Source organism: Boeremia exigua (assembly GCF_020726555.1).
Source record: "Boeremia exigua strain MPI-SDFR-AT-0100 chromosome Unknown C7974scaffold_5, whole genome shotgun sequence".
Classification (NCBI taxonomy): Eukaryota; Fungi; Ascomycota; class Dothideomycetes; order Pleosporales; family Didymellaceae; genus Boeremia; species Boeremia exigua.
The window spans coordinates 1,776,495-1,803,336 of NW_025763522.1; the positions used below are offsets into that span (position 1 = coordinate 1,776,495).

General features: G+C 54.4%; 11 protein-coding genes across 11 annotated transcripts; 5 read left to right on the forward strand and 6 right to left on the reverse strand.

Annotated features, from left to right (window-relative positions):
• Positions 1–3: 3 nt before the first annotated feature.
• Positions 4–2,670, reverse strand: C7974DRAFT_334684 (uncharacterized protein). Its single transcript, XM_046139164.1, has 2 exons — positions 670–2,670; positions 4–615 (listed from the first exon to the last, which is right to left on the reverse strand). Exons 1-2 carry the CDS (start codon positions 2,219–2,221, stop codon positions 371–373), a joined length of 1,797 nt encoding a protein of 598 aa, XP_045998286.1. The 5' UTR covers positions 2,222–2,670; the 3' UTR covers positions 4–370.
• An 872-nt stretch (positions 2,671–3,542) lies between these two features.
• On the forward strand, positions 3,543–7,376 carry C7974DRAFT_392914 (uncharacterized protein). The gene is made up of 3 exons (XM_046141726.1): positions 3,543–4,729; positions 4,774–4,871; positions 4,916–7,376. The coding sequence occupies exons 1-3, from the start codon at positions 3,823–3,825 to the stop codon at positions 7,037–7,039; spliced, it is 3,129 nt and encodes a 1,042-aa protein (XP_045998287.1). The 5' UTR covers positions 3,543–3,822; the 3' UTR covers positions 7,040–7,376.
• Positions 7,377–8,252, forward strand: C7974DRAFT_392916 (40S ribosomal protein-like protein S12). Its single transcript, XM_046141727.1, has 3 exons — positions 7,377–7,429; positions 7,553–7,880; positions 7,934–8,252. The coding sequence occupies exons 1-3, from the start codon at positions 7,427–7,429 to the stop codon at positions 8,056–8,058; spliced, it is 456 nt and encodes a 151-aa protein (XP_045998288.1). The 5' UTR covers positions 7,377–7,426; the 3' UTR covers positions 8,059–8,252.
• Positions 8,253–8,898: 646 nt separating this feature from the next.
• C7974DRAFT_412505 (Sec39 domain-containing protein) lies at positions 8,899–11,774 on the reverse strand (the record flags this gene model as incomplete). The annotated part of the gene is made up of 2 exons (XM_046143653.1): positions 8,899–8,930; positions 8,981–11,774. 2 exons carry the CDS (start codon positions 11,772–11,774, stop codon positions 8,899–8,901), a joined length of 2,826 nt encoding a protein of 941 aa, XP_045998289.1.
• A 558-nt stretch (positions 11,775–12,332) lies between these two features.
• On the forward strand, positions 12,333–14,145 carry C7974DRAFT_173588 (fasciclin domain-containing protein). Its single transcript, XM_046136198.1, has 2 exons — positions 12,333–13,402; positions 13,460–14,145. The coding sequence occupies exons 1-2, from the start codon at positions 12,426–12,428 to the stop codon at positions 13,689–13,691; spliced, it is 1,209 nt and encodes a 402-aa protein (XP_045998290.1). The 5' UTR covers positions 12,333–12,425; the 3' UTR covers positions 13,692–14,145.
• A 254-nt stretch (positions 14,146–14,399) lies between these two features.
• On the forward strand, positions 14,400–15,796 carry C7974DRAFT_375596 (uncharacterized protein; the record flags this gene model as incomplete). The annotated part of the gene is made up of 2 exons (XM_046140220.1): positions 14,400–15,608; positions 15,659–15,796. The coding sequence occupies 2 exons, from the start codon at positions 14,400–14,402 to the stop codon at positions 15,794–15,796; spliced, it is 1,347 nt and encodes a 448-aa protein (XP_045998291.1).
• Positions 15,797–16,911: 1,115 nt separating this feature from the next.
• Positions 16,912–20,012, reverse strand: C7974DRAFT_452881 (heme peroxidase; the record flags this gene model as incomplete). The annotated part of the gene is made up of 4 exons (XM_046145842.1): positions 16,912–17,827; positions 17,881–18,192; positions 18,246–18,338; positions 18,383–20,012. 4 exons carry the CDS (start codon positions 20,010–20,012, stop codon positions 16,983–16,985), a joined length of 2,880 nt encoding a protein of 959 aa, XP_045998292.1. The 3' UTR covers positions 16,912–16,982.
• A 1,469-nt stretch (positions 20,013–21,481) lies between these two features.
• Positions 21,482–22,674, reverse strand: C7974DRAFT_173629 (uncharacterized protein). Its single transcript, XM_046136199.1, has 2 exons — positions 21,929–22,674; positions 21,482–21,882 (listed from the first exon to the last, which is right to left on the reverse strand). Exons 1-2 carry the CDS (start codon positions 22,278–22,280, stop codon positions 21,569–21,571), a joined length of 666 nt encoding a protein of 221 aa, XP_045998293.1. The 5' UTR covers positions 22,281–22,674; the 3' UTR covers positions 21,482–21,568.
• Positions 22,675–23,132: 458 nt separating this feature from the next.
• Positions 23,133–24,014, forward strand: C7974DRAFT_452885 (uncharacterized protein; the record flags this gene model as incomplete). The annotated part of the gene is made up of 3 exons (XM_046145843.1): positions 23,133–23,262; positions 23,313–23,486; positions 23,542–24,014. 3 exons carry the CDS (start codon positions 23,133–23,135, stop codon positions 24,012–24,014), a joined length of 777 nt encoding a protein of 258 aa, XP_045998294.1.
• Positions 24,015–24,149: 135 nt separating this feature from the next.
• On the reverse strand, positions 24,150–24,854 carry C7974DRAFT_392924 (uncharacterized protein; the record flags this gene model as incomplete). The annotated part of the gene is made up of 1 exon (XM_046141728.1): positions 24,150–24,854. A coding segment is annotated over exon 1 (623 nt), but the record flags the coding sequence as incomplete, so codon positions are not given.
• A 906-nt stretch (positions 24,855–25,760) lies between these two features.
• C7974DRAFT_412512 (uncharacterized protein) lies at positions 25,761–26,423 on the reverse strand (the record flags this gene model as incomplete). Its single annotated transcript, XM_046143654.1, has 1 exon — positions 25,761–26,423. One exon carries the CDS (start codon positions 26,421–26,423, stop codon positions 25,761–25,763), a length of 663 nt encoding a protein of 220 aa, XP_045998296.1.
• Positions 26,424–26,842: the final 419 nt, after the last annotated feature.

Here is a 26,842-nt window from a genome sequence, read left to right on the forward strand (position 1 = left end):
CAAGTCAAGTCAAGCCAGGCAAGTCAAGTCAAGTCAGGCAAGTCAAGTCAAGTCAGGCAAGTCAAGTCAAGTCAACTCCATCCAACAAAGCCTCACACGACATGATGCGATTCAACAATCTACGAAAACCCCCGCAGCAGAGCCAACAAAGACCCCCTGGTGCCGCACGAGGTGAAACAGAAAAGAAGACATACAAAAGGGTATTTATCGTGACCGCCCAGCGAGCCGCCAAGGCCAAGGCTGGGGACAGCGAGAGCCGCAAAAAAGGAAAAACGCCGGGTATGCAGAGTGTACGAAAGCGAGGGACCAAAAGCCCGCGGATCAGAGGGACCAGGAACAACCACGCCGGGAAGCTCTACCACTCCCCCCGCTAATCCTGCCCCAGCATCTCGCTGTCGCCAAAGTCCTCGTCCTCGTCAATCGCCATGCCGTTCGCCTGCGCCGTGACATTGAGAATCGAGTCCGGCTCCTCGCCGTCCTCGTACATGGTGCCCTCGTTGTCCGAGAACGAGCGGCGGTTCTGGTGGTCGTGGTCCGTGTTGAGGAACTGGCGGAGGCGCTGGACGCCGACGCCGCTGAAGACGCAGAACACGTCGCGCTGGTGCTCGTTGAACTCTGCGCGGGGGGGTTAGATGGGTAGAGATGGGAATGCTGGGGGGGAGGGCTTACCGGGCGGGGCTTCGCGGCAGTACACGAGCAGGTCGTCGCGCAGGAAGGCTTGCACGCCTGTCAGACTCAGGTGCGTGAGCCGCGGGCAGTTGTTCAGCAGCGCGTGGATGCCCTGGAGTGTGAGGTTTGTGCAGTAGCTCAGGTGCACCCGTTCGAGCACGCTGGCTTGGATCGGCCCGCTCGAGCCCATCTGCTTGGGTTTCGCCAGGGCCAGTATACTACGATCGGTGATCGCTGCGCACTTCACCAGCCCTATCCGCTTGAGCTTCGGGAGCGAGGCCAGCTGTGTGATGGACGCGTCGGTCAGGTTCGTGCAGCACGCCAGGTCAATGTATCGTATACGATTGCACAGCTTGACCAGCTGCGCGACACCTGTGTCGGTGATGCGCGAGCAGTGGCCGAGGTGGATGTAATGCAGGTTCTTGCCCAGGCGCGTGATGGCCATGACCGCTCTGTCCGTGATGTGGCGGCATTTGGCGAGGACCAGGTTGCGCAGCCTCGGCGCTGCAGTCACGATCCTCTGCACGCCGTAGTCCTGCAGCTCGCCGCAGTCTGTCAGATCGAGAATCCGCAGGCTTTCATAGCTCGCATCAGCGGGAAGGCGAAGGAACGCCTGGTCGGTGATCTTCCAACAATGCGCCAGTCGGAGCTCGCGCAGATGCGGGCCTTCCGTTATCAGAGTCGTGATCGAGTCGTCTTCGAGGTTCTTGCAGTCGTGGAGGTCGATCTCGAGGATGTAGCGGCAGTGCAGCGCAAATGCCATGATGCACTTGTCACTCAGCTGTGAGCATCCGTTAAGTTTGAGTCTTTTGATGTGCTTGCAGCTCTTTGCCACCTCTTCCAGCGATTGATCCGTGACCTTCTTGCAGTTTGTGATATTCAGCCCCTGCAGCCGGACTGCGTTGTTCGCCAGCGCGTACATGGTCTGGTCAGTGATAGCCTCCATGCCTGTCACGTCCAGCGCTAACAGGCTCCGATTGTTCTCTAGCATAGCCACGAGACTCAAATCCGATAGCTTGGTACAGTTTGTGAGGGTCAATCGCTCTATCCGCTTGCAGGAGCGTAGTGCCATCAGCGCCCCGTCACTGACTTCGCCCCCAAGCGCTGACAGATTGAGGCGTTTGATCAGACTGGAGTAGTCGAAAAAGCTATCTGCGGTCCTGATTGTCTTGATGACGCTCTTGACGCCTGGCCATTTGTTCGTCGACGGCCGGTGCCACAGCAGTCCGACAGCGTTTCTCGCCCAGAGTTTCGAGACGCCCATGCAGTTCCTCAGATCGGCGGGAGAGGCCAGCTTTGCGAACACGGCGATCATGAGCTCAGCGGGCAGCCGCGAGATGGGAGAGATGCGGTTCTGCTCGTCGATAGCGCGCTGGCGGGCCTCGTCGTCGGAGTCGGGGGAGAGCGAGGGCGCCAGAGAGGACAGCGAGTCGTTCGACTGCAGCATGATAGAGTCTTTGTCATCGTCGTAGCCGCGCTCTGGCGAGGTGGATGCGGATGTGTCGGAGCGGGACCGGCTTTCGGCGCGGTTCTGTCTGCGAGCACGCGCCATGTTGAGGTGCTCGGAGGTTGGTAGTCGTGGTTGCGCTTCGGTGGTTTCGTCTGGTGTGGTGTGGATACGGAGGTGGGTTAGGTGCGAGCAGGCTGGGAGCGTTCGTGGTTGATATAGTTGTGAGCGATGCAGGGTCCACGTGAACCAAAGTTCGTGCAGACAACGGCTCCCTGTGACACAAGAACGAACCGAGCGTGGAAGGAGGGCGTCAACCAGGGACGCGCTCTGGTGGGCGAAGAGGGGACCGTACGGTAGGGCTGATGGACGCTCGCTAGTGCTATGACGCGGGACGGCGCTACATGCGGCAACACGGCAGCACGGGAACGACGCGACACAGATATGAATGGATAGCAGTCGCGCTTGCCTGGCAGACGAGAGGGGTAGGAGGGAGAGTAAGGAGTAACGATATACAACCTGGGCGCGGCACGCAGTGTGCTGTCGTCGTGGCCGTGACCACTCTGCAGGAGCAACCCTGTCCCTGCCCGCATTAACGCTGCTGGTGCTGATGCAACACCAAACCCCAGATTCTATGTCTGTTCGCAGGTTCTGCATGATGCTTCAAGTCGACCCGCTTGTGGGCGTCGACATCACGGCTTCACGACATCGACCGCATACACGAGGTGTTGTAGAGGCCGCGCACGCAACGCTGCCGCTGTGGGCTTTGTATTGGACAAGTTCCATTGCTCCTGTGTTGGAGCTCGACGCGGGGCGTCAAGTCATTTTTAGTAAGAATCCACGATGGCCTTGCTAAGCTCATCGTTATGATGACAGCTGATTAAAGCAAACGGAGAAGAAGGGCAAGAAACAGGAAGAATGCTTCTCAAAGGATTGACTACCTATTGGACATTGCAGATGGGGATGTGGAGCTGTGTATAGGCCGTCGACTGTAGACCGCTACTTTGGACCCCGCTAATTTGAATCGGTGAACGTGGTCGAGTCAACCCGTTGAAAGATGAATGAAGCGAACAGTAGCTTCTTCCCAAGCCGCTCAACTGCGCGTGGTCACTTGTCCTCGGCACATCGCATTCTTGGTGAAGCTTGCAGTGCCGGCGGCATACCAAGCCTTGACGTTTCCAGACCATTTTCTGTTTCGAACTGACAGGACAAGTACCGGACGTCTGGACTCAGAGCCGCATGAACGAGTAGTTTCGCCTCGACTGCTGCGAACAGGCTGGCGAACAGACTGTCTCAGGCCGACGGAGCCAATCGGAGCAGCAAGGTCGCCCAGAGTTGCGCCACAATGCGGTCATCAGCCACAGGCTGTAGTGCTGGTGGGAGTAGCTGCTGCGCGAGTAGCCTGTGAGCTGTCTGCTTGTGGTAGCGCAGTTGGACGGTGCTCGATCAAAGTAGCACTGCATACGCTCCAAGTGCTAGAGACCCTTTTCCTCCAATCCAAGTTGTGACGTTGTAGAGTGGCTTTGCTTGTGACCACCTGGGGCTCCGTGTGAACATGGACCCTGGGCATGATCACCTCGACCTGAACACGACACAACCCACCTGCCCATTGCACCCGAGGCCTGACAGCTGCGTTCTCTGTCTCCCTTCCATGCACTGCCTATAGCAGCCCTGTTCCTGCACCGCAGCAGGCTCCCACGCCCAGCATGTCCTCCGCTCGCTATGCCCCCTCCAGCGCCCACTCGATGCCCCAGCAGGCCGCATACCGCGCTCCCGCCCCTGTACCCGCGTCCAATGCCCCGCCAGGCACCTTCGCGCCGGGGACCAAGGTCCAGGTGGGCAGCCACCGCGTGGTCATCGAGAAGTATCTCTCGGAGGGTGGTTTTGCGCACGTCTACCTCGTCCGCGTCCCCAAGACCGACGGACACACGCCAGAGACTGCCGTCCTGAAGCGCGTGGCCTGCGCAGACCGAGACGCGCTGGCCAACATGCGGACGGAGGTCGAGACTATGAAGAAGCTCAAGGGGCACCACAAGATCGTTACCTACTTCGACTCACATGCGTCGCAGTTGAAGGGTGATGGATACGAGGTCTTCCTGCTCATGGAGTTCTGCTCCGGCGGTGGTTTGATCGACTTCATGAACACTCGCCTGCAGCACCGCCTCACCGAGCCCGAGATCCTGCACATCTTCTCTGACGTTGCCGAGGGCGTCGCGACGATGCACTACCTCAAGCCGCCGCTGCTCCACCGGGATCTCAAAGTTGAGAACGTCCTGATCACGGACGCAGGCGGTCATAAGATATACAAGCTGTGCGATTTTGGGTCTACTGCGCCACCGCGGCCGGCTGCTACTACAGCTGCGGAGGGAAGGCTGATTGAGGACGACGTGCAACGGCACACCACCCTGCAATACCGCAGTCCAGAAATGATCGACGTCTACCGCAAACAGCCAATAGACGAGAAGAGTGATATATGGGCATTAGGAGTGTTGCTATACAAGTTGTGCTACTACACCACCCCTTTCGAGGAAGTGGGGCAGATGGCTATCTTGAATGCAACCTTCAGGTACCCGCACTATCCGCCATTTTCAGACAGAATAAAGGCTTTGATAGGTAGGTCTAGAGCCGCCGGCGACAACACAGGCTGACTTGAGCAGGATCCATGCTGCGCGAAAGCCCACAGCAACGGCCAAACATCTACCAAGTTGTAGCCGAGACTTGTGCCATGCGCCACCGAGCTTGTCCAATCAAAGATGTATGTAGTTCGATACAATATACTGACACCGCTGACTTTCTAAGATTTATTCCGGTCGAACACACTCCGAGGCTCGACGAAACGAGCAGCTGCCGCCGACAGAACCCCAGATTGCTTCACCACCCCCGGTGATAGGGCTCCAGAAGGTTGCGCCAGTGCAAAAAGTACAGCATATTCCAGACATTGCCCCAATGAGAAGAGGTCGGCCTACTGCCCCTGTGCAGCAACCTCCAGCAGCGAAGCCAAGTGTCTCTCCAATGAGAGGTACGGCGTCGGACCCTTTCGCAGCTCTAGACAGCCAGGACGTGCAGGTTCGTCGTGCGGCCGCAGATGAACTTGCGTCGCGCTTCCCGTCTCTGGACGAGTTTTCCTTGCTTCACGACCGTGGCCAGAAGTTCGAGTTCGGGGCGTCTGGCGATCCTCTGAACAAGCGTGTGACTGAGGCGCTCGCCGACGATGCATTCGCACTGCCACCTGTCTCCAAAGTCCCATCAGCGCCTGGAACTAAGTCTTCTTCCACTGCGCCTTCGGCTACCGTATCGAGAACGGCGTCGATCAAGAAGTCAAAACCTTACGAGGCCAGTGAGAGTCCTCGCGTGTCAAGCTCAACGATACAACAACCGATTCCGAAACACAGCGGCATGGTTTCTACAGGCGTACAAACTTCACCAGCTCCCTCTCCAGCGCCTTCGCCTTACCCAGATGTCAGCAAGCGGCCGATCTGGAAAGTGCCCCTTTCTGGCAGCCACCACCGGACACAAAGTCAACCGCGGAAGTTTGAAAAGGCAGAGGGCAGTTCTTCCCTGAAGCCCTCTGAATTTGCGTTACCTGTGAGACCATCCTTGGAGTTGCGCTCGAGATCCCACATGTCGAATTTGAACATACCCAAATCGCCTGCGTCGTCCAGGCCGTCTCTGGAGGGCTCACGTCCTTCTCAGCTTGACATTGGAAGTACAATCGATCGCTCCAGATCTGCAAACTCGAACGCTCGACCAGCCAGCATGCATGTAGAGTCCAACCTGGACTTCCTCAGGGAGCGGGAGTCGGCGCCTGGTCGCAACTTCGATGCGCCCTCACTGATACGCCGTACTACATCAAACGCTATCGATGATTCCGACGCGGATTCTGATGCTAGGAACGTCAGGTCTAGCGTGGATTTTCTCCGCCAGATCGAAGGAGATCCCAACCAAAAGCAAAAGCATCGCCGTAGTAGTTCGCAGTCTAAGCACATGCGACTCGGTAGTCTGTCGTCAATCACGAGTAATACCAAAAGCATCGTGAAAGGCAGATTTGGAGACGCATTCCGTCGCTTCGAGACAAACAACAAGACCCCAGAGCATGAGCGCCCAGAGCCGATCGCATCGCCCATCGAACCTCATCACGATTACACGTCGAACCACCGCGATCTTACACCCATCGCTGGCTCCATCGCTTCGCTGGCCCCCACCGAGAACGACCGTGGGCCCATCGATGAGACGCAAGACCTGTCACCTGAGGTCCGCAGGGAGCTTGAGAGGCGCAGGCTTAGCGAAGAAGAGCGACGGGTGGAAGCTGCTGCTGCCGAGTACAAGCAACGACTTGCCTCACAAGCTCAGGGCAAGCCTAGGGTTCCTTCGAAAGCAACGGCGATACAAAACCGTGTCAAGAACCTTCTCGATGAGAGCAGCAAACCAGCGCCAATCAACCGCACTGCTGCGGGCTATGGCAAGTATACAGACACTGACAAGCCGCTGCCTGTCAGGCCAGAAGATCAGAGCGGCATGCGTCCACCCACAGTCGCACGCAAGGCTGTCAACGTTGGTGGACCGCAAGATCTTGCATACACCAAGCCGTCTGGTCGTCCCAGTCAGCCACCTCCAACACCATCTTCATCCGCACCACCGGCGATCAGTGTGCGCGCCCCGTCTGGCCCACCGCCCCGTGCTCCGAAGCCTAAATCTCTGCGGACAGGCGGATCGGCAAACCCACCATCTGCTCAAGGGTCACCCACCAAACCCCCCTCGTTACGCGGTGTGAGCATGCGGGAGAAGGCACTTCCGTCCCTTGCTGGCGACGCAGCAGGCGGAGAAGATTGGGATGTTGATGCGTTTAGTAAACGGTATCCCAGCCTAAGCGGGCTGGAGATGGTTGAGACGGAGATCCCAAGACGTGATGTTAGGGACGTTTGACGAGCTCTCCCGGATCCAGTATTGTTGTAAGCTTTCGCCATTGGTTATTAGCGATCTCATCATTTGTGGTTGGATGTTACGTAGGCAGCTCCGCCTAGACGAGTGTCGAGTTCGGTTCAGCAGGTACATATAGACGCAACACATATCTCACGTTGCAACACTTTGAACATGTACCTCAGATCCCCTCATGCTGTCAAAACGATGCGTGAGTTGCGTCGCCCTCGATGAAGCCAATCACACGGCGTCATCGGGGCGCACGGACCACTCGCTTCGGCGCTAGCCGCTCCACACGCCCGGCAATTTTGGCTCGAACTTTCGAACGAATCCTCTCTCTCTTCTATCTAACACCAAAACTCTTCGAGGAACCCCGATAGATCAATAGCAATCATGGTACGGCTCACCACCCCGATTCGACGCTGCATGCAATTGCGACAATTTGCCACGCGCACTTCGCAATTGCCCCGCCAGGCGTCGACGAAACCCCCCCACGACTACATAACTAACGTATCATAGTCGGACGGAGAAGACGATACCAAGTCCCAGGTTTCCGCGGCCGCCGAGGTCGAAGTCAGCGCCGATGCCGCCACCGGCTCCGGGCAGATGTCCGTCCTTGAGGCTCTCAAGGGCGTGCTGAAGCTCGCGCTCATCCACGACGGTCTTGCCCGCGGTCTGCGCGAGGCCTCCAAGGCCCTCGACCGCCGTCAGGCTCACATGTGCGTCCTCAACGAGGCGTGCGAGGAGGAGGCCTACAAGAAGCTCGTTGTTGCGCTCTGCTCCGAGCACAAGATCCCTCTCATCAAGGTCCCCGATGGCAAGCAGCTCGGCGAGTGGGCCGGTCTCTGTACGTTCCCCTTCCCGCAACATGTATGACGGTGCAGCGCTAATGCATACCAGGCCAGATTGACCGTGAGGGTAACCCCCGCAAGGTCGTCAACTGCTCGTGCGTTGTCGTCAAGGACTGGGGTGAGGAGTCGCAGGAGCGATCCATCCTCCTCAACTACTTCCAGACCGAGCAGTAAACGTGTCGCACTCAGTGTATGACGCCTTACTACATCCCGCCGTGTCGACGACCGCTTCTCGAGAACCATTTGTGCACATCTTAGATGATGAGGGGCGAGTGTGGAGGGAGATGGGAGACCGTGTGACGGGTTGCAAAGGAAGATAGCCCGCCTCGAGGCTACGGCTTCGATAAGGAATGGACTGTTGAAACCAACATTTTGATTCCCTGCCTGTGATGCCTTGAAATGCGCTGCCGCTAGCAGACTTTTCTCGTGATTCTACCGTCGACGTCGACAACCCCTGACCTCATTCTCGCATTGCTCGCACGTGACATCGATCGCATTTACCACCTGCACCCACTTTGATCGGTAGCTGAACACTCTTATATCGACTGGCTAACCTTGGTTCCGTGCCTCCCTCCCGCGATACTGCCCCCGTTGAAAGGGACAGCCCGCTCATATATCAGGCACTAACGTCGCTGCGAGAATTCGCCCCAAAGCTGCTGGATCAGGAGCAGCGTGCGTAGAATCAAGTGCAGCATCATGTTTTAAAGCCCTCGATGTTCACGGATTCAGCTTGTTTCGCAGAGGATTGGCGATGCAAGCATACATACCGAGTGATTAACTATAGTGTTACGGCTCAGGTTGCGGTACAATTAGATGGGAGGATAATGACAGGGCACGCCGGTCACTCCAGCAGCAAAGAACTCATACATGGCAGGCGACTAGGAAAGGGGCAGGCGTGGCACAAACATCTTCTAGTGGTTCATCGACAAGGCACAGCGACAACGCACAAGCCGTAGTGATAGATAGATGATACAGCCTCTGCCAACGGGTATATAGCGCTCCACCACTTCATCCTCATCGACTCTGGTCGTTGACCGGTTTAGCACCTGCACTTCGTTAGCCACAGACCCATAGACTGCACCCATGGGATACATACCCAGCATCCACCCGAGCCCAGACTGCAGCGCCCCCGTCGCCGTATTCGCTAGCAGATCCCTCTTCCTCACCCGCTCGTCGTGCGCGTGCATGCTATCCGAGTCACTGAGATCCATACTCGCGCGCACGGCATCGCGCGACTCGGGCCGCGACGAGGACTGCGTGTTGCTGCGCAGCGGAAACGCGCTCTTGGAGAACGCGGCGGCAGCGCCGCGCGCGACGTCGAACAGGCCCATGGGCGACTCCTCGACGGCGCCGCGGCCGACTTCGCGGCGGGGCTGCACGGTGGGGAGCGAGCCGGTGTCGAAGGCGCCAGGGAGCTTGCGGTCGGCGGCGTCGTTGAAGCGCTCCTCGGCTTCGGATTCTTGGGCGAGGAGGTCCGTCATCTCGGTCTCGCATTGCTGCCAGACGTTTAGGACTTCTTCGAGGTGCGGGGGCGGGGCGAGGAGGAGCGCCTGGGAGAGGAGTTCCATGCGCTGCTCCAGGCGGCGGAGGTCGGGGCGTGCGGTTGCGCCGTGGGACCAAGTGCTGGATGCGGATAGGGAGGGCTGGTAACGGCCGGCGCGGAGAGCTGCGCGCCAGGCGACGTCGTCTGTGTCATCAGTCTGCTTTTCTGGGGCGTTGGAGTCAAATGAGAAGCGCTGTGATAACGTTGAGGCTGCTGGTGTCGGTGTCGCGGTTGGTGTCAGGCGGTTGACGACGTAAGAGTATGCCGTCTCGAAGTCACCCTCTTCGAGCGCTGCATCGATGGCCATGCCGATGACTCGATGCTCAGCCGCGGCTGACCTCTTCTCAACTGTTGTCGCATCGAGCTGATCAGCGTCCTTGGTGTCATCCATGATCGACGATGGTCTCGATACTACCAGATTGCGTCCTATGGATATCAGATCGTCCAGCTTGGTATAGCTGCCGAGGTTCTGCAACAGCAGCTTTTGTATGAGCGACAAAGGATCCGAGCTGACTCTTATGCTCACTGGCTGGAACGGAACTCCATGTTGAAGTATCAAAGAGTAGAAAGACATTGCGTGGGTCGCTGAAAGCAAAGCTTGGGTCCTTTGGAAGCGTGGAGACTTGGAGAAATGAGGTGCGAAGGCAGCAACAATCTCCGCGCAGCGTTTCATACCACCTCTGTTGCGGTTTCCATTGCTGGCATTGTCGTAGTGATTCAGAGCAGCTGATAAGACGACCTTCTCAACTTCAGATTGCAGAAGAGGGTGTTCGCCGAAAGCTGGCTTGACGTAGATCTGAACCGCGAGCGGATAGTGACTGCCCTCGATGAGAGATTTCAGGATCTCAGTCTCGATTGTTGTCTTCTCGAGCATACCCAAGATGCCTTGTCCATTGCGGTCGTTGTCGTGAGCATCTGTCCCCCAGTTCCACAGCCACAGCAGTTTCGATCTGATGGTCCGCCATTGATCGCTGTCTTTCTTCGAACCACTGCTCAGAGTATGGAGCACCTTCTGTAGGAGCGAATACTGGTCAGAGTAATCGTCCCTCAGTGACATCTTTGCGACCGTTCGTGGGGAGATGGGGTATTGGAGGCTCGATAAGACGCACGCTGAGAAGAGGACCAGCTCAACGATGCGGAAGGTGGCTTGCTCTGGTCTTGTGATGCTGTTGTCAGAGGCTAGAAGTCGGTCTTCTTGGATCAAAGAAGAGGTCGCGTCTTGTAATATCGGGTTTGTGAGGTCATATGATGGAAGCGCTTCGACGCCGATGTTGAGATTCGGCGGTGGTTCGCAGTGGAGAAGATCGCATATGCGTGTGAGCAGGGCATGCGCCGTTTGAAGTACGCCAATATCGCTCCCATCGACCAGATATAGGCATGATAGCGCTGTTTGTGCATACTTCATCTCCAGACGGCGTTGCGTTTCCTCATCCACATAGTCACGACCTTCTTCGAAACCCCCTAGATCCATATCTTCAGGTCCGTCCCATTCCGATATCGCCGCAGTGACTAGGTAAAGATCTTCCTTCGAAGTACGCAGGAGCCAGTGAAACAGAGTATCCCAGTCGCTTGACTCTTGTGTTGACTCTTCTGCTATCGAAGGCCTACGGGTCTCGCCTGAAATCTTGCGCCTCTTGCGATCGTTTGCGCCGCATATCCATGGTGACACTATGCCCTTCAAGTCGCGTGCCGCGTTTTCTGTGTCTGCTCCGGCTTTCCTCGCTGCGCGAAGATTCGAGAGATTGAAGTCCAACGCCCGAGCCCCCCTCAAGCTGGCGAATTCGTCAAGTGACAAAGCAGCGCCTTGGGGGTAGTATTCGTAACTTATGCGGAGGAGCGGTAAGACGGTCGAAATGAACCATGTTCGAAGGTACTCGGAGTGGTTCAGGAAGGGGACGATGAGTTGTGGGACGAGATCGAGCAGACCGGTCTGGGAATCGATGCGATGCGCGCGGTGAATGAGGAACTGGCTGAACGGGTCGAGGTCGAGCTCTGCATCGTACTGGATATGCGCAAGCGGCAAAAGCTCTATTCCTTTCCTTCTCCTCTTCGCTTGCGATTTCGATAGTGCCTCAACTGCGGTAATATCTAGATGGGCAGCGGGGTCGTCGCCAGGATGCCGTGCGTCGGTCGCAAGCTCGTTTAGATACTGCAAATATGTCGTAGGTTCCGTACCTTCTGGCAAAAATGTAAGAAGGATATTCAACACAAGCCCCAGTGGTAATTCAGATTCGCGCAATGCCGTCAATGCTCGCAGAGCGTCAATGTTCGATTCGGTGGCATATTGGACAGCAAGGAGCAGGCACTGCAACTCTGAGAGCTTCTGCAGTCTCTGAAGGACGGACATGTTCCCGCGGGAGGAACCTTGAGCTACTGTCAGCTGTTTGTGTGGCTACACATTGCCGTGGAGATTGCGACAGAGGCCACGCCCACATCACCGCAATTGGCTACGTCAACTTGCTTGGCGGCGAACCTCGGAGGTGCAGCCCACTCCGCTCACCTCCATCGTCCTTGTCAGCCCCATCTCACCGCATACGTCTCTCGTGGAATGCTGACTATGCGCTATCCGAAAAGCGTAATGCAGACTAAATATATCTTTTGTGGACGTCTCAAGCGTCTCGATGAAGGACATCGATGTTGATGTCTGTATTTGCGCTTTCCTTCCTTGATAGAAAATGGCTCTATGGTATTGGAGGTCTGCTATCGATGCTCAGCCTTGTCTTGGCCGCTTCAGCTTCCGTGGCGTTCGTGTGTCAAGCGAGGTGGCTGCTCTGCAATTGGTCTGCTTCTTCACGATGTACTGCAGAGTAGCAGGCTGAGTGTCAGCTTGGGCGGGGTTACGTGTCTACCATGAACTATAAGGTCTGACAACGCTACTACTCTGTCCACGGCTCACTTCTGGAGGAACGTTCTCTAACACCTGCTCTACCTTGATACTATACCTTTTCAACCTCTGCAGTACCATCAGTATCGGACCGTTTGACAAGGCTGAAGCAAAATGTTGCGTCGAGCCTTTCTCCTTGGAATGGCACTGAGTCGGACTCATGCTCAAACCCTTCTCGAAGCTCTATCGCGAGTCCCAGAGCTCTCCAACTTCACAACCTTCTATCAAAACAATGAAGCGTTCGCCGCCTCCTACTTCGGTAATAAATCAATCTATCCGATAACGTTTCTCGCTCCGAGCAACGAGGCTTTCACAGCATATTATGCGCAGCACCAAGTCTCACTGTTCGACGTTGGGCCAGAAATTCTGCTGCAACTTGTGCAATATCACACACTTGTCTCAGATCTAACGCGGGACAACTTCACAAGTGTTGGGACCACAGGAATCACCGCACCCACACTGCTAAAGGACTCTCCCAACAACAATCGAAGCTCAGGAGTTAGCCTAGCTTCCAAGTTCGGTGGACCTGAAAGAGCAAGGGGTCAAGTTGTGTTCATTCAAAGCGCTGGCAAAGCGTCCACTCCAAATAGCTTCAAGCTCATGAGTCGGCAGTCTTCAGAAGAGACTACAGGCGTACGATCCGGACTCGCATCCACTGTCAATATTCAGACCCTAGATGCAGAGCAAGCAACCTGGGACGGCGGCAGCTTCCATATTGTAGACGGCTTACTGACCCTCCCGACCACCTGTGCAAGGACGATTCGCAGTGCCGGTCTCGCAAGCCTTGACAACGCGTTGAATCGGACAAAACTGTGGCCTGCTCTTGATGGCACAAAGAATGTTACTTGCTTAGGACCAAGCAACGCGGCCTTCCAAACTGCCGGGAACCCTGACCGTTCTCTTAACGAGACAGACCTGACTGGCGCACTACTGTTCCACACTCTGCCGGAAGTGGCTTACAGCGACTTCCTGGTCGACGGACAAGAGTTTAAGAGTCTACAGAACGCTACCGTACGCGTGCGTGTCGAGGACAATAACGGCACCAGAACCATCTGGTTCAATAATGCTAGGGTCGTCGATGCAAATGTCTTGTAAGTCTTGGAGTACGCCACGCCACATAAGATGCAGCACTGATTCGATCGAACTAGGACTCACAATGGCCTGATCCACGTGCTCGATGCTGTCATGATCCCATTGGAGCAATTAAATTCCACGGATCCGATATCCTCAGCAACAGCATCCTCGACAGCGTCTTCGACGGCAACGACCACAGCAAACCCCTCAGCAGCGAGCTCGAACGCCGCTTCTTCATGGAAGAATGCAGGAAGCTTTGATTGGGCACTGGGCACCTTTGTGATCTCTCTGTTGGCTTTCTTTTGATCCTATCACGTTCAGCACCTATACCCAGACAGTCATTATTGTGCCTTTCTTTTATGACTCGGTCAGAACCTTGCAACTCATGCTTCTCCATATCCGCGCCAAAGCAAAAGTTGACGCCATACCGTCCTAATATCCTCAGTTTCTAATTTGCACTTCGCAGCCTTGTTTCTGTGAATCCCAACAGCTCGGTCTGCTCTTCGGTCTGCACTTCGAACATCTTGCTGCGTACTATGTTTCCTGTCTCGTCCTCAAGTAAAACCCAATACTAGTGTCACACTGATACTTTCCTTGACTTTGAGAATAGAGCACCAAACATTTTTCATCCATTTATCGATTTCCCACTCCAAGACTGCAGTCTATGTTCAGTGCTCATTATGCAGCTCCCTAGAAGACGCTTATAGACCAACTACATACCTAACGACTATGAAGTGACTCACCCAGAGTACTATTCGACTGAAGTTGAGCAGGTCGTGTTATGTCTGGCGTATTTGGCCGAATGTCAAACACGTGATCTGGCGACAGCGCTAAAATTATTTCAGTTCATCGACGCGACCTTCGGCTCTTTGGCGCACGACTACATCTCAGATCTCACCGCAACCATCTTTTTCTGATTCAGTAACAATCCTGTAGCATGATCCAATAAGTTTTGTAACATGTTTGGTACGCAATACCGCTCGCCGTAACAGTAAACCTTTTCGACGAAAGACCATGTCTTTCCTCACCCCGGGTTTAAGCCCAACTACAAGATGCATATCCAAATGCGGCATACCATTTCGGTCGCAGTTCACACTGCATAATCAATGCCCGGTCTCCATGGTCTTCGTGCGCTTCAAATCCAGGGTAGCGCGGCCCACTCCCTCTAAGACGGCAAAGCCTGTGTCAAGACCCGCGGCGTTGGACAATACTACTATGAAGAAAGGAAGTGCCAATTTGGATCCGACGAAGAAAGCTTCTCTCTTGTTGAATTCATTGCGCAAGTCTGCTAGGCCAGCACCAGCTGCATCTTCAGCTGTGAAACCTGCATCTTTGAGTGCGAGACCTGCAGTAAAGCCTGCCTCAAAAGTAGTGCCAGCACCTCCGGTCTCAACAGTTAGCCCTCGAAGCTTCATGAAGGAGCCGCCACCACAGAATCATGAATCCGAAGACGAAGTATTGCTAGAGATAGACGCAAAAGAAGAGGCCATTCAGCGGCGCATCGAAATCATGAGAAGGAAAGTTTTGTGGCCCGGTGTTTGGACCTTGTCCGCACTAGTTGGCACGTACGTTACACTCGCATACTTGGACGTAAAAACCGGTGTACCGAGTTCTGATGGCAGTCATCTCCCCGAGCGCGCCCAGCTTCCTCAAAACTGGTACCTAACGCCTACTATCATCCTCGAAGGCGCCAAAGCCGCCTGGAATGAACTGGACAATCTCACCATTGGCATCGTCGTTGCAAGTCTCGCTATTCATCTCCTCAAAAAATCTCCGCTCCCTATCTGGGAGAAGCTGATACACATCACTGGTGAGGCGAAATGGACGGCCTTTACATACCCTCTTATCAATTCCAGTTGGACGCATGCGGTACAGAACATGGCGGCCCTTGCTTGGTTCCTTCCAGGTGTTGTTCACTACTTCGATGGCGATCTCTTCCATACATCGGCATTCTTGGTCAGTGTCCCGCTCATCACAAGCTATGTGACGCACTTTGCATACCGCTTCAATCTGGCAAGTGGTCTTGTACTAAACCTAGGTGCCAGCGGGGCTATTGCCGCTGCGTTTGGTGTATACTGTGTGGCGTACGCACACGAGAAGGTGTGGGCGCCACCGGCCTTGATACTAAGACTTGATGCGATGTATTGGGGGTTGATCTTCGCCGCTTCGCAGGCGTACAGTATAACTAGAAATGTGAAGGGGGGTAACAGACCCGCATTCTTTGTATGTCTTGCGGATCCAATGACACTCAAACCTATACTGACTTCACTCAGGTCCACATAGCAAGCTTTGGGCTCGGAGTAGCCTACGCTTACTTCGATCTGAAACATCACCTTTGGATACCACTGGTCTCGGAGATTTCAGGTACTCAAAATTCGGAGTCTAGTTTGCAGGGTGGACGCATGTTTTGACATATTCGATTGTACCAATATGTAGAAATACCAAGGATCGGCGCGAGCGAGGCGATTAGGGCCACAAATGACATGATCATCAGTACAGGAACTACCATATCATCGTACACCTCGGTTTCCTACTATACCAATTCCTCGATCAGTCTTTGGCATTCTAGACCTTGCTTCAATCTGATTATCGGCACTCGGCACACTGGTTTTGAAGCTTTCCTGCTCCTATCCGCGAATCCCGAAACGCGGAACTTCGGCCGTCTTGGTACTCAAGACTTGCTACACAACATCACACGACGTCACTCGCCGAGTTATCCATAAGAAGGCATAAACACTCGAACATGGCATTCGTGGTTGTGTCGTCTTTTTGTTGAAGCTAATCAACCTGTTGTCCTGACCCGCACATGTCACAAATTTGAACATCAACATCAACAACTCTCACAACATCAATAGCAAGTACGATTCCGAGTCTCCAAAATGCCATCCAGCACTGTAAGCTCCTCCGTCCCAGATCCAAGTCAAGCACTAACGCAAAGCCTCCAAGATGCCATCCAGCACCGTACGCTTCCGCTTCCACCACCCGCATATCAGAACAGAGCGCTGACAGCAAACAGAGCAACATATGCCTCTACTTCATCGCCATCTTTCTCCCCTTCCTGCCCGTACTGCTCCGACGAGGCTGCGGCGCCGATCTACTTATCAATATCTGTCTCGACATCCTAGGCTGGATTCCCGGTGGTATGTTCTCCCGCATAAGCGTCAAGCATGATTCTGCTTTGCTTGAGTTTAACGACGTCTGACGTGGAGCAGTGTTGCATTCGTGGTGGATCATTAGTCAAGCGGAAGTACATCCGAAGAGCATGGGTCGGGCGGACGGGCGGCGGCGGTATTGAGGCTGTTCGTGTTATGGGCTGGGATGAGGTTCTAGGCTGGGAGATGAGGAATGGCGGAAGACAACGGTGGTAGGAAGCTTGAAGTGACAGATTCGAGAAATGAAGTTTACTACAAGTCTGTGAGGACGCCTTGCGTTACTCACGTGTAACAGAAAGATCTAGTCTCAATGCACATCTAGAATGATCAACATACCTTGAGGTGCGTTTGTACAATAGGTTGTTTCGGCTTAGACATGTCGAAATAATTAAAATGTTATGATGTATCAAAGATCGTAAATAATGGGTATATCGGCACCGACTCTCTAGACCTTCAATCGAAAGCTAGGATCCATCTCAGCCTCGCCACTCGCCGTGCTATTGACATGCTCCATACTCTCGTACAGACTCAACCTAGACCAAGCACCGCAGAACTCTCCCCCATTGCCCGCGCACTTCGATGAGCACTCGCCCTGGTCAACGATCTTGGTATCACCTACGAAGCTATCTCCACAGTAACACTCTCTCCCGACCTCTGTTCCGAAATAGTGGCTGCCAGCACATGCACTTGCACAGCGCTCGACTGTCATGCCATCGTCGCTCGGTATAGTGGTTGTAAGCACCCGGCTGCGAATGTCGTCGGTGTAACATCCCTTGTATCCATAGTTCGGAATTGTTGGATTGGCAGGTACTGCAATGTTTGCATTGGACTTGAACACTGTCATGCGATTGGGACCGCCGCAGAACTGGGTCGAAGTACCTGCACATGGCATGTTGCAGTCGGCGTCAGACTTGATATCGGTTGCTGCAGGAAGGACCCAGGAGCAATAGCATTCGTTGCTGTATTCGACGCCGAAGTAAGGGAAACCGGTGCAGAAGTTGGCACAATACGCGTAGCTATTTTCTGAAGAGGAAGTCATGCTTGCGCTTAAGGGTCGGGGGTTAAGACTGTCGACGATGCAACCGGTGTATGTGTAACCAGATAGAGATGGCTTGCTTGCTGTGGGCGTGGGTGTCGGCGTTGCAGTTGTTGCTGTCGGCGGTGTCTTGTTCTTGTAGACGTTCAGACGCAGGCTTGCACCACATAAGGTCTTCATGTTGCCGGGACAAAGTAGCGAGCAATCGCCCTCTGGCTCAGGAGCACTCCCCTCGTTGATTTTCGAACCGCAGTCTGGATGGAATTAGTGTCTTGTTTATTTCTGGTGATATGGGTGCTCGACTTACGGCATTCATTTCCATTTTCTAACCCGAAGAAGGCGGCTCCCTGGCAAGAAGCTGCGCACTTCTGAACAGTCATGCTGTCACTCTGAGTAGTTCCATCAGAAAGCGCACGAGTCGTTCCCGTCGTCTCACTGTAGCAGCCGAAATAGTCATACCCGTCAACTGCCGGGTTAACAGGCGGGGACCAGCCAACTGTCTTGTACAAGCTCATCCTTTGACCGGCACCGCATGTTTGAGTCTGATCACCCTTACAGGGAACGTTGCAATCCGAGGCGCTTGCCGAAACGCTCTTGGCGTTCTGAACGTTGCCGCAGTCTGTATAGCATTAGCATTTTCAAATCGCTTTCAGAATTCCTTAGTAAACTTACAGCATTCGCGCCCGAATTCGAGTCCGAAATACTTGTACGGGTTGCAGAATGCAGCGCATTTCTCCACAGTCATTTCGTCGTCCTTCAATTCGGCTGGAGCAAGAGCCCTGGTACCCGCAATGGCATCAGTGAAACACCCTTGATAGTCGAGCGGGACCGATGGCGTGCTGGGAGGTCGGGGGTAGCAGTGGAGAACGGTTTGCAGGCTGTGGGTAGACTGCCAATGCTCTTGTAGGTGTCACTTGCGCTGCCCGCGAAGATGCCGAACACCGCTGCATTGGCCGAAGAACCGGACAAATCTGCAGAGTACAGCTTGTAGAGCCCAACACTGGTGGTAGATGCCATTGCAACAGTGGCTGTCGATAGACTGGGCACAGGAATATTGCTCGGGCGAGGTACTCGAGCAACCAGCTGCACACTTGGTGAATCGCTGCTACGAACGGCTGCAACAACCGTCAACTTTCCAGAACCGTCAGCACAGCTCTGAGGGGACTGGAAGATGACACTGTCGTCGACAACGAACCCATTATCGTTGTTGGAGAATGTCTCGGTTCCGCTGGACGAAGTGACGATAACATTGAAAGATGAAATCGACTTCTCGACCGACAGGCTTGTGGAGAAACTGTAGAACGAGAAGGTATCATCAAATCCAGATGCAGTGCCCTTGAGCGTAGTATCAATCGATGTAGACGATGCAGCACCAGTCCTATCTTTGTAGACAAGCTGGACCTTGCTGACAGAGCGCGAATTTGTCCTGATTCGGATGTCTCCAGTGAGACCCAACGATACACCGCCGTCCAGCAGAGTCAGTTGAACATCGTACGGCTTGACATCGTAAGGCGTGACAACGTCGGTAAGGGTGACACCTCTAGGAACAATTTCGATCATCTTTTGGAATACGGCCTTGCACATGTTGTTGAAGGTTTGAGGGTCTGCCATCGCTGCCATGGTGTAGTTGCCGTCAGAGCCATACACTCTGCGATCCGAGTCTCTTCCTCTGCCATTAGCTGCGTATGCTTTACCGAAAACCATGGGGTTCTTCGTCGTTCCTGCAAGGAATTCAGTCGCAATCTTGTTGTCGAAAGTTGCAAAGGAGGTGTCGAAGTGAGCGTAATTGTTAGGAAACTCTCCGGAATTGATAATGAGGGGTTGCTCCGCAGCATGAACGCCTCCCAATGTATGACCGCATGCGACCAGCTGGATCATTTCAGTGTTGTTAACACCCGTGATGCCCATACGAGTGAATTGGTTCCTGAAGATACCGATCGCATTCGCCGCATCAGGAATCTGACCTGATGGTCCTGCTTGTGTAGCATCTTTCCGTCCGCCTCGAATAGGAACTGCAGGACCACCGCAGGATCTTGTAGCGCTGTAAAGACCGGCGGCAATGAGGTCTGCAAGCGAAGTCCGACTTGAAAAGTGTGGTGCGTATCTTGTTAAAGTGTTTCTGAATGCTGCGCCCGCATGCTCGGAGCTACTTAATTCAAAAAGAATTGACCCGTCAGTTCCTCCTACTCCAGTACCGGCGTTGGCGGAAGCCATGTCGTGGAAAGCTGTCCGTATCCACTCGGCTGCCGCATTGCGATCTGGACCATCGCCGCTTGAACATGGAATGACAGGCGAGGCAAAGCCACGTGCTCGATACCCGGAATTGAGGTACAGAATATCTTCCAGATCGTCGGTAGACGCGGGCCAAGTGGGTGCCGCTGCAACTGCATCGTAGAGTGCCAGAAGGAGCACGGCAAGTGCTGGTGTTGTCCGCACCATGATGGAAGCTTTAGGTCGTAATTGCAACAAGCGACTTCGATCAGCCCAAGAGGGAAGGAGGGAAGAAAACAACCAAAACAAGAAAACGCGGAATAGATGAGATTGCCCCCAAGTAACAGGCGGGCAGAGTCCAGGTCTTCATATCAAGCGAGCAGACGCGCCGCGCGGTCCGGTGAGCCCTGCTACTGCACTCCACGAGGCAGAAGACTGATCGGAGCGTCCCGTGCCATCACTCTTTCGACAATTGGCGCTTACCTGTTGTTGGAAAAGCGAGATACCTTGCGTACACGGATCAGGGAGCCCAGCATCGCAAGAGCATCCAGATGGCTGGGCCTGGCGTGCCTCGAGACACGGCAGATCGACAGATCCCCATACAAACGCCTACTGCACGACAGAAATACCATTCTGCCACTGATGAGTGGCGGCCTGGAATCGCCGTTTCAGCGCGTTCAGGCCAAGGACTAGAGCATGTAGGGCATTATTAGTCGACAGCCACACGAATACCAAGACTGTGAGACTCATGACGATAGGGGACTTGGTGTCGTGGAGATGAAAACTAAAGGCGGCGGCTCGTAAAGGTACAAGCGCGCACAGCAGGCGAGGCTAACTTTCAGGGTCTTTGATTCACCGCTTGATGATTGGTCCTGGAGACGAGCACGAGCAAGGACGGGCATCCAAGGCTCGGCCAAGACGGTCGAACACGAGTCTCTTTATCGACCGCACCCAACACACACGAGTCGCGAGCCGCTTCACGAAGGGTCCAGATTGTGCCCTTAGGAGGAGTGTCGACGGCCAGGATGCGATATGCGTTGATAAGAGCGCACTTCAGAACCAATCTATCCAAGCTGACATTTTAGTCACATGCGAGCGCTACCAATCTAGGTACCTGTCAAGGTTCAGCTGCCAATATGGGCATTGAGGTGCGGGGAGGCTGCATGATCAGGCCCTGTCCCTGTTAATCGCACAGGTGCGGCTGAAGGCTTGTTCTTACTCAACAGGACAGCACGCACGCCATCGTCACACTCCTGCAGGATTTCCTTTGAATAACTTGTTGTATGTAGTGAGCCGATCACATGCGCATGGATCATGCAGCCCTAGATAGACTTTTCCGTCTGCCGGCAGACGTCCGGAGGTTTAGACTGGCCAAGACTTGAGGTGCAGCCGAAATCGATAAGAGGATGTATTGCTCACCTGCATACATGTTGCCGAAGGATCGAGACAGCCTTGTCTAGTATGTTACATCGGCGAACTTGCACTGTGTGGTTATACGTGTTGAGCGGGTTACCTATGGAGAACCGGCACTTGCTAAGGAAGCGACCCAAGCTTCACACCATACACTAAAACCCTCCTTTGCCACGCCGTTCACACCGTCACCCGACTAACTTTTACTACCTAACTGTCTGTACCGCCATATTGTTGTTTCAGGTTGTTGAGTTCCGACAGGACCCACTGACGTACACGACTTCTTGCCCAGAGCCAGCGTTAGCACATGAACGCAGCTTGGAGGAAGCTCGCTATCAGAGATGCTCCAATTTTTGGCATCTGTCGTCACATCATCAAACAGCACCGAAATGTCCGGCTGGTCGCCTCTCAGCGACACCGCGAGGGCCAACTAAGGAGTTTGCAACCGGTGTCCTGGAGTTGGGACGTCTTGACTGCGGCATAGGCCAGGAGCCAATACGAGGGAGAGCAGACAAGACAGATGTATTCTGATACCCGCCGCCCTCCTGGACTCTGGAATTGTGTGACGATGTAGAAGCATCCGAGTTACCAGCTTGCCTACGCGCATTCACTGCAGCGTACGGCGACTGCCCATGCCCCTTCCAGTGTCCCAGAGCACCGTTATGTACGACGGGAACATGGAAAACGCCTGAGTATGTTAGTAGTCTCTTCACTCCTAGTTGGATCCAACCTACCTCCATAATCTGTCCTCAGCCTATGTAGCGCAAGATCCAGAACCTGCATATCCACGTAGTGTCCTTGTCGAACAATGCCAAAGCAGAGAGCTTGTTCAGTGGTTGGGAATGACGAGATGTTGTCGAAGGCGTACTCGAGCGCTCGGGCTATGATGATTGGGTGGAGCTGCAGGTTGTCGGCCATGGCCAAGAGCGCGCTTCGTGCGCCAGGGCTGCTTCCGTCTGACGCTTGCATGGTGTGTTTGGTGGGAGGTATGCGATCGAAAGCGTGTGAACTGTGCACATGCTCAGTAGGCTTGATGTGGCTCATGCAGGGGTGAAGTGAAGATGAGTACACAAGCCCGGCTCTCATTCAACCTGTGGCTGAAGCCGTACACTTCGTCGTAGGGTAAAAGTATCAGAGAGTTTGCGAGTGGACTTGTGCGGGGAAAGTAAACAGGTCTGCAAGACTATATTATTTGCAGTCTCGGGTCCACAAAGGCGAACTCTGCCTCTTGAGAGTAGGGCAAGGCCAACCTGACCGTGTTTGAAAGACGACAGAAGATTAACATGCGATTCTTTGCTCTGCATCGATGAATTGCTTGATCATTGGAATTGCTGGATGCCCATGAGTTCATGATCAAGTTTTTGTTTGTATCAACAAACGCGCTTCTATAAAGTCCCATGAAGACGTAATCTCCCTCCGCATACCAAGTAAGAGTACGAAGTAAATGCGCTCGAATGATAGCTGCTTATATCTATTGACTGCCTGAAAGCTTGGCCTCTTGAAAGGAATGTCGGGAAATGTAAAGAGACGAGCTCTGGAGGGGAGGCTCCAAGCTCCAAACTCGGAGACATGTGCTGGTAGAAGTATGTCTTACAGCTTTTACTCTATACTAAGGATCTTCTGCTAGGGAAGAGATCTCTGTATAAGTTTGATTTGTATATATTTTTTGTTTTCGATGGTGGTTCTGGCGGAACAAAATGAGTACAACCTCCAGTGAAGGCGCTTCAGTGCTCTTTTTCTCTTTCACCTCCATCTGGTTATCGACGCGGTAACCATGAAAACTCTTCCCTTCACTGCGCCCTTTGCACACAGGTATAAAATTACTGCTTGCCCGCCTTCCTTACCTTTTCTTCACCAACACCGCGGTCTCAACTTCTCCAGCTTTTCCGCTTCTCCAGCTTTTCCGCTTCTACCAGTGCACTCACTCCATCGAGAGTCATGACCAACGACAACTGGAACGGAAAGGACAGCGGTTATCCCGCAGGCATGTCTTTTGAAGGCAGCTTCTTCCCGCGCGGCCGCGACGAGAAGGTCTGGGGCCCAGAGGACCCGCTGGAGGTTGTGCCTCGTAAGTCACTACTACTATGCGTAGCGAAGGCCATCACTGACGTCTTATAGCAGCGGGTCCTTTCGATGCCCATGACGGCGAAGAGACCTGGCGACTCACCAACGGTGGAAGGGAGATATGGACGGGCGAGGCACACGTGAGATGTGCAGTACCCACTGCACAACAACAACAAGCACAGACCCGGTTCTGGCAAGAGTATCACGCGCGTGAGGCAGCAGAAGAAGGTATGTTTGCAGAGATTGCTGGCGCTGGTGCTGGACAGCTTCCTAACATCTAAAGGTACCACCACCGCCGCCCCCGCCGCCCCCGCCGCCCCCGCCGCCATCTACATCATCCCCGATATGTTCACCACTGCTCAGCAGTCGGCGGTTCCAGCAGGGGACCGCGACGAGGCTGAGCAGGTCGGCTCCGACATCGACGGAGAGTGGGAGACTGACGAGGACTACGACCCACGCGGTCCTCAGCAGCAGCCTGCCCACGTCGACGACCAGGAGCAGGGCAGCACTGTCGCCAGTGCTTCTTCCCCTCAAGGGGACGAGGACTGGGACGACGACAGTCTGCTCAGCTTCTGGAAGTCGAAGCTGATCCGGAAGAAGGGCTACGAGCCTATGCTCGTAGACTTCCCCGGTCAGACCGTGGGCGGGCTGCGACAGGTTTGGAGGGCCCACAAGGGTCGCTGCGAACAGCTGGGGGCCGCGTGGAGGGCTGCTGGGAAACCAGCAGGCCCGGTGTCGGAGTGGTTCAGGGAGTGAAGGAGGTGGTGAGAGGGAAGGGATGAGGAGGTGGAGCCTGCAGCGATCAGTGTCGGATTTTGAGTTTACGGAGTAAGGACATGGACGATACCCAGGGTTTGCTTTTTAGTCTTTCATTGGGCTGACAAAGGACCCGTAGCCATTACATTGGTTGGCAATGTAGTATAATGTATTACTACCACCCTCACGAACCTCTTGACTACTCATTGGCCTTCAGTGTAGCCGTGCCATCGGCAGCGACGTTGATCCCGCTCTTACCACCTACACTTGTAGATCCGTCACTGCCCTTTGTAATCCCCAGGTCGCCGCCCAGGTTCTGCGCGTTACCATCCTTGCCCAACGTGATACCCGCTTCCTCGGAGAACTGCTCAGCTTCCTGTGTAGCCTTGACGCCCTCAGACTTCTCTCCACCAGCCGCTGGCTTCTCACCCTTCGCAGCAGCAGCTTCGGCTTCGGCCTCTGCGCGTGCGGCGTCACCTTCTGCGCGGCCAGGCTGGGATTCCGTACCTTCGCCGCCAGAAGAGGCGGACTCAGCGGCGGCTGGCTCAGCAGCAGCTTCCTTGGCCGCGCCCTCTGCAGCAGCACCACCTGCTGCAGCCTTTGGTGCTTTGCTCTGCTTGGCCGCCGGCTCAGCAGCAGTCGCTGTGCCGTTACCAGCAGCTCCTGCTCCGAGCCCCGTCGCACCACCCTTGCCAGCTTTGGGTCCAGCACCTGCAGTCATGGTACTGTTGTTGGCTACTCCTCCTTTTCCACCCTTGCCACCCTTTCCCTTTCCCTTTCCACCTTTTCCACCTTTTCCGGCATTTGGTGCAGCACCTGCGGTCATAGTGCTGTTGCCGGCCGCTCCTCCTTTTCCACCCTTGCCGCCCTTTCCACCTTTTCCACCTTTTCCTTTCGGATCAGCACCTGCAGTCATGGTGCCGTTGTTGGCTGCTCCTTTTCCACCCTTGCCACCCTTTCCGCCGAGCTGGACACCGTCGCCACTGATACCGCCATCAGGACCACCAAGGGTGAGCCCGCCAATCTCGAGTTGCCGCCGTTCTTGGGGGGCATCATAAGTCTTGGAAATAGCGTTCTGAAACAACATGTTAGCAGGGGTAATCGAGGTGAGAGCCACTTGCTCAGACACATGATCACATACGACAGAGTTACGCCATGGTATAGAGATACCCTCGACACCAGAAAGAGCCAGAATGGCAATGGCGAGACTGCTAGTAAACCTCATCTTGAAGGCAAATAATGAATGGAATTAGGACTGCGTGAGAAGAGTATAGCTGACCAGCAGACAAGCAATATACACAAGGAATGACAAGAGTCCAAGAAAAGAGAGAGTTCTAGCTGGGGAACGATACTGTGGGCCGCAACCAAGGCCTTTTGAAGAGCGTTTCCCGCACCAAGAACGTCGTAGGCCGTCTTAGCGCAGTTGTGAAATCGCATTTCGGAACGATTACAGAACACGTTGGCTTGCTTAGCTCCGCTAACGGTCGATGTCAAACTGAAGTTCAAGGTGGTGGTTGAGTGCTTGAGGCAGTACAAGTCGCGGCAGAGTCGCAACACCCTTGTTGTTTCGGAACCCGTCGGTCTGGAGCAACCTACAGAACGGAGGCCGCGTTATCCGAACATCAATGGACTGGCCGACTAAAAGTCGATACAGTCCCACTGATCGAGTGCGGAGAATTTCTTTCCGGTGGTATCTCCTGTGGGCTGTGGTGGGTAGGAATAGATGGGTGCTTGATGCCTCCGCCTTCATTCAGCGAAGTGCTGCTCGACATGATTTGCGACAGAAACTTCATCGCCCTCGAACTTGTAGCATACTGGACAAACCGCAAGCTCTTCGGGCGCAAGCGTTTGCGGAGCTGGTCTGGCCGTGTTTCGCTCATGCCTCCTGTCGGCCTCTTCTAATGCGGCGAATAATCCAACGTCCCGGTTTGAGGTTTGATTTTCGAAGAGATACTCGTCGTCTTCCCTGATGTCTCTCTCAAATCTCCCTCCTCTTCCTCTGCCTGCTCCTGCGTTTGCAGCACCTTCACCATTCCTGCCCAAGCTTGCACCAGAACCACCAACGATGCCTTCGCCCTGAATCCCCTCGGACTCGGACACAAGACCCTGTACTCTCCCAACCCTTCCATCACGTAGTCGAACTTTGACACCTCGAGGGTGATCTCCACGTGTCAATAGGTCTGCAACGATGCCTTTGACTTGGTGGCCGGACTGCTGGTCCTCTTTCAAGATGATCGAAACACCACCCCCGGGATGAATTGCCCGAATAGGCGGGACAGAAGTATACGCTGGCCTGGGTCTCGATGGGCGAGATGCATTGTCGTTCGTGCTGCCACCTCTGGCACCGCCTCTGGCCCCGCCCCTACCGCCACGCGGTTGGCGATTTGAACGTCCTCGTCCGCGCTGCATATTGTCTCGTGATTCCTTCCAATTCCGGGAAGGCTCTGATATATCACCGCTTTGCAAAGGAATTTCTATCTTGCTCGAAGTAGAGTGTTGGAACTGGAAGTGCCCGCCTTTATATGAGCGATGAAAAGAACCCTGGATAGGAACAGGGTGAGTGAAACTCCAGGATTGCCGATGACAAAGATGCACAAAGCGAATGATCTTCAGACGTGGATTCGACATGCAAAGCGAAGGGCTGCTCGTTCAGGCTTGCAAACAACGAAATGTGATCTGGCCTGTGCGTATTACGTCATCCTTGATATTTCATCCCGCTTGCAGATGCGACACTGAAGTAAGTGATTGTATGGAATATGAACTGCAACGACTGTACAGAGCCTTGGATGGCAAGGCTGAAGCAGTACTCCTTGCAATGCTGGAGGTGA

Bases quoted from the DNA above. Each gene is read 5' to 3' on its own strand.
- C7974DRAFT_173629 (XM_046136199.1), bottom strand. From the start codon at position 22,280: ATGAGAGCCGGGCTTGTGTACTCATCTTCACTTCACCCCTGCATGAGC. The intron at 21,883-21,928 runs GTAGGTTGGATC...TAACATACTCAG, and splicing joins GCTGAGGACAGATTATGGAG to GCGTTTTCCATGTTCCCGTC.
- C7974DRAFT_392914 (XM_046141726.1), top strand. From the start codon at position 3,823: ATGTCCTCCGCTCGCTATGCCCCCTCCAGCGCCCACTCGATGCCCCAG. The intron at 4,730-4,773 runs GTAGGTCTAGAG...TGACTTGAGCAG, and splicing joins CAGAATAAAGGCTTTGATAG to GATCCATGCTGCGCGAAAGC. The intron at 4,872-4,915 runs GTATGTAGTTCG...TGACTTTCTAAG, and splicing joins GAGCTTGTCCAATCAAAGAT to ATTTATTCCGGTCGAACACA.
- C7974DRAFT_173588 (XM_046136198.1), top strand. From the start codon at position 12,426: ATGTTGCGTCGAGCCTTTCTCCTTGGAATGGCACTGAGTCGGACTCAT. The intron at 13,403-13,459 runs GTAAGTCTTGGA...CGATCGAACTAG, and splicing joins GTCGTCGATGCAAATGTCTT to GACTCACAATGGCCTGATCC.
- C7974DRAFT_392916 (XM_046141727.1), top strand. The intron at 7,881-7,933 runs GTACGTTCCCCT...AATGCATACCAG, and splicing joins CGGCGAGTGGGCCGGTCTCT to GCCAGATTGACCGTGAGGGT.
- C7974DRAFT_334684 (XM_046139164.1), bottom strand. From the start codon at position 2,221: ATGGCGCGTGCTCGCAGACAGAACCGCGCCGAAAGCCGGTCCCGCTCC. The intron at 616-669 runs GTAAGCCCTCCC...CCCCCCGCGCAG, and splicing joins CTGCCGCGAAGCCCCGCCCG to AGTTCAACGAGCACCAGCGC.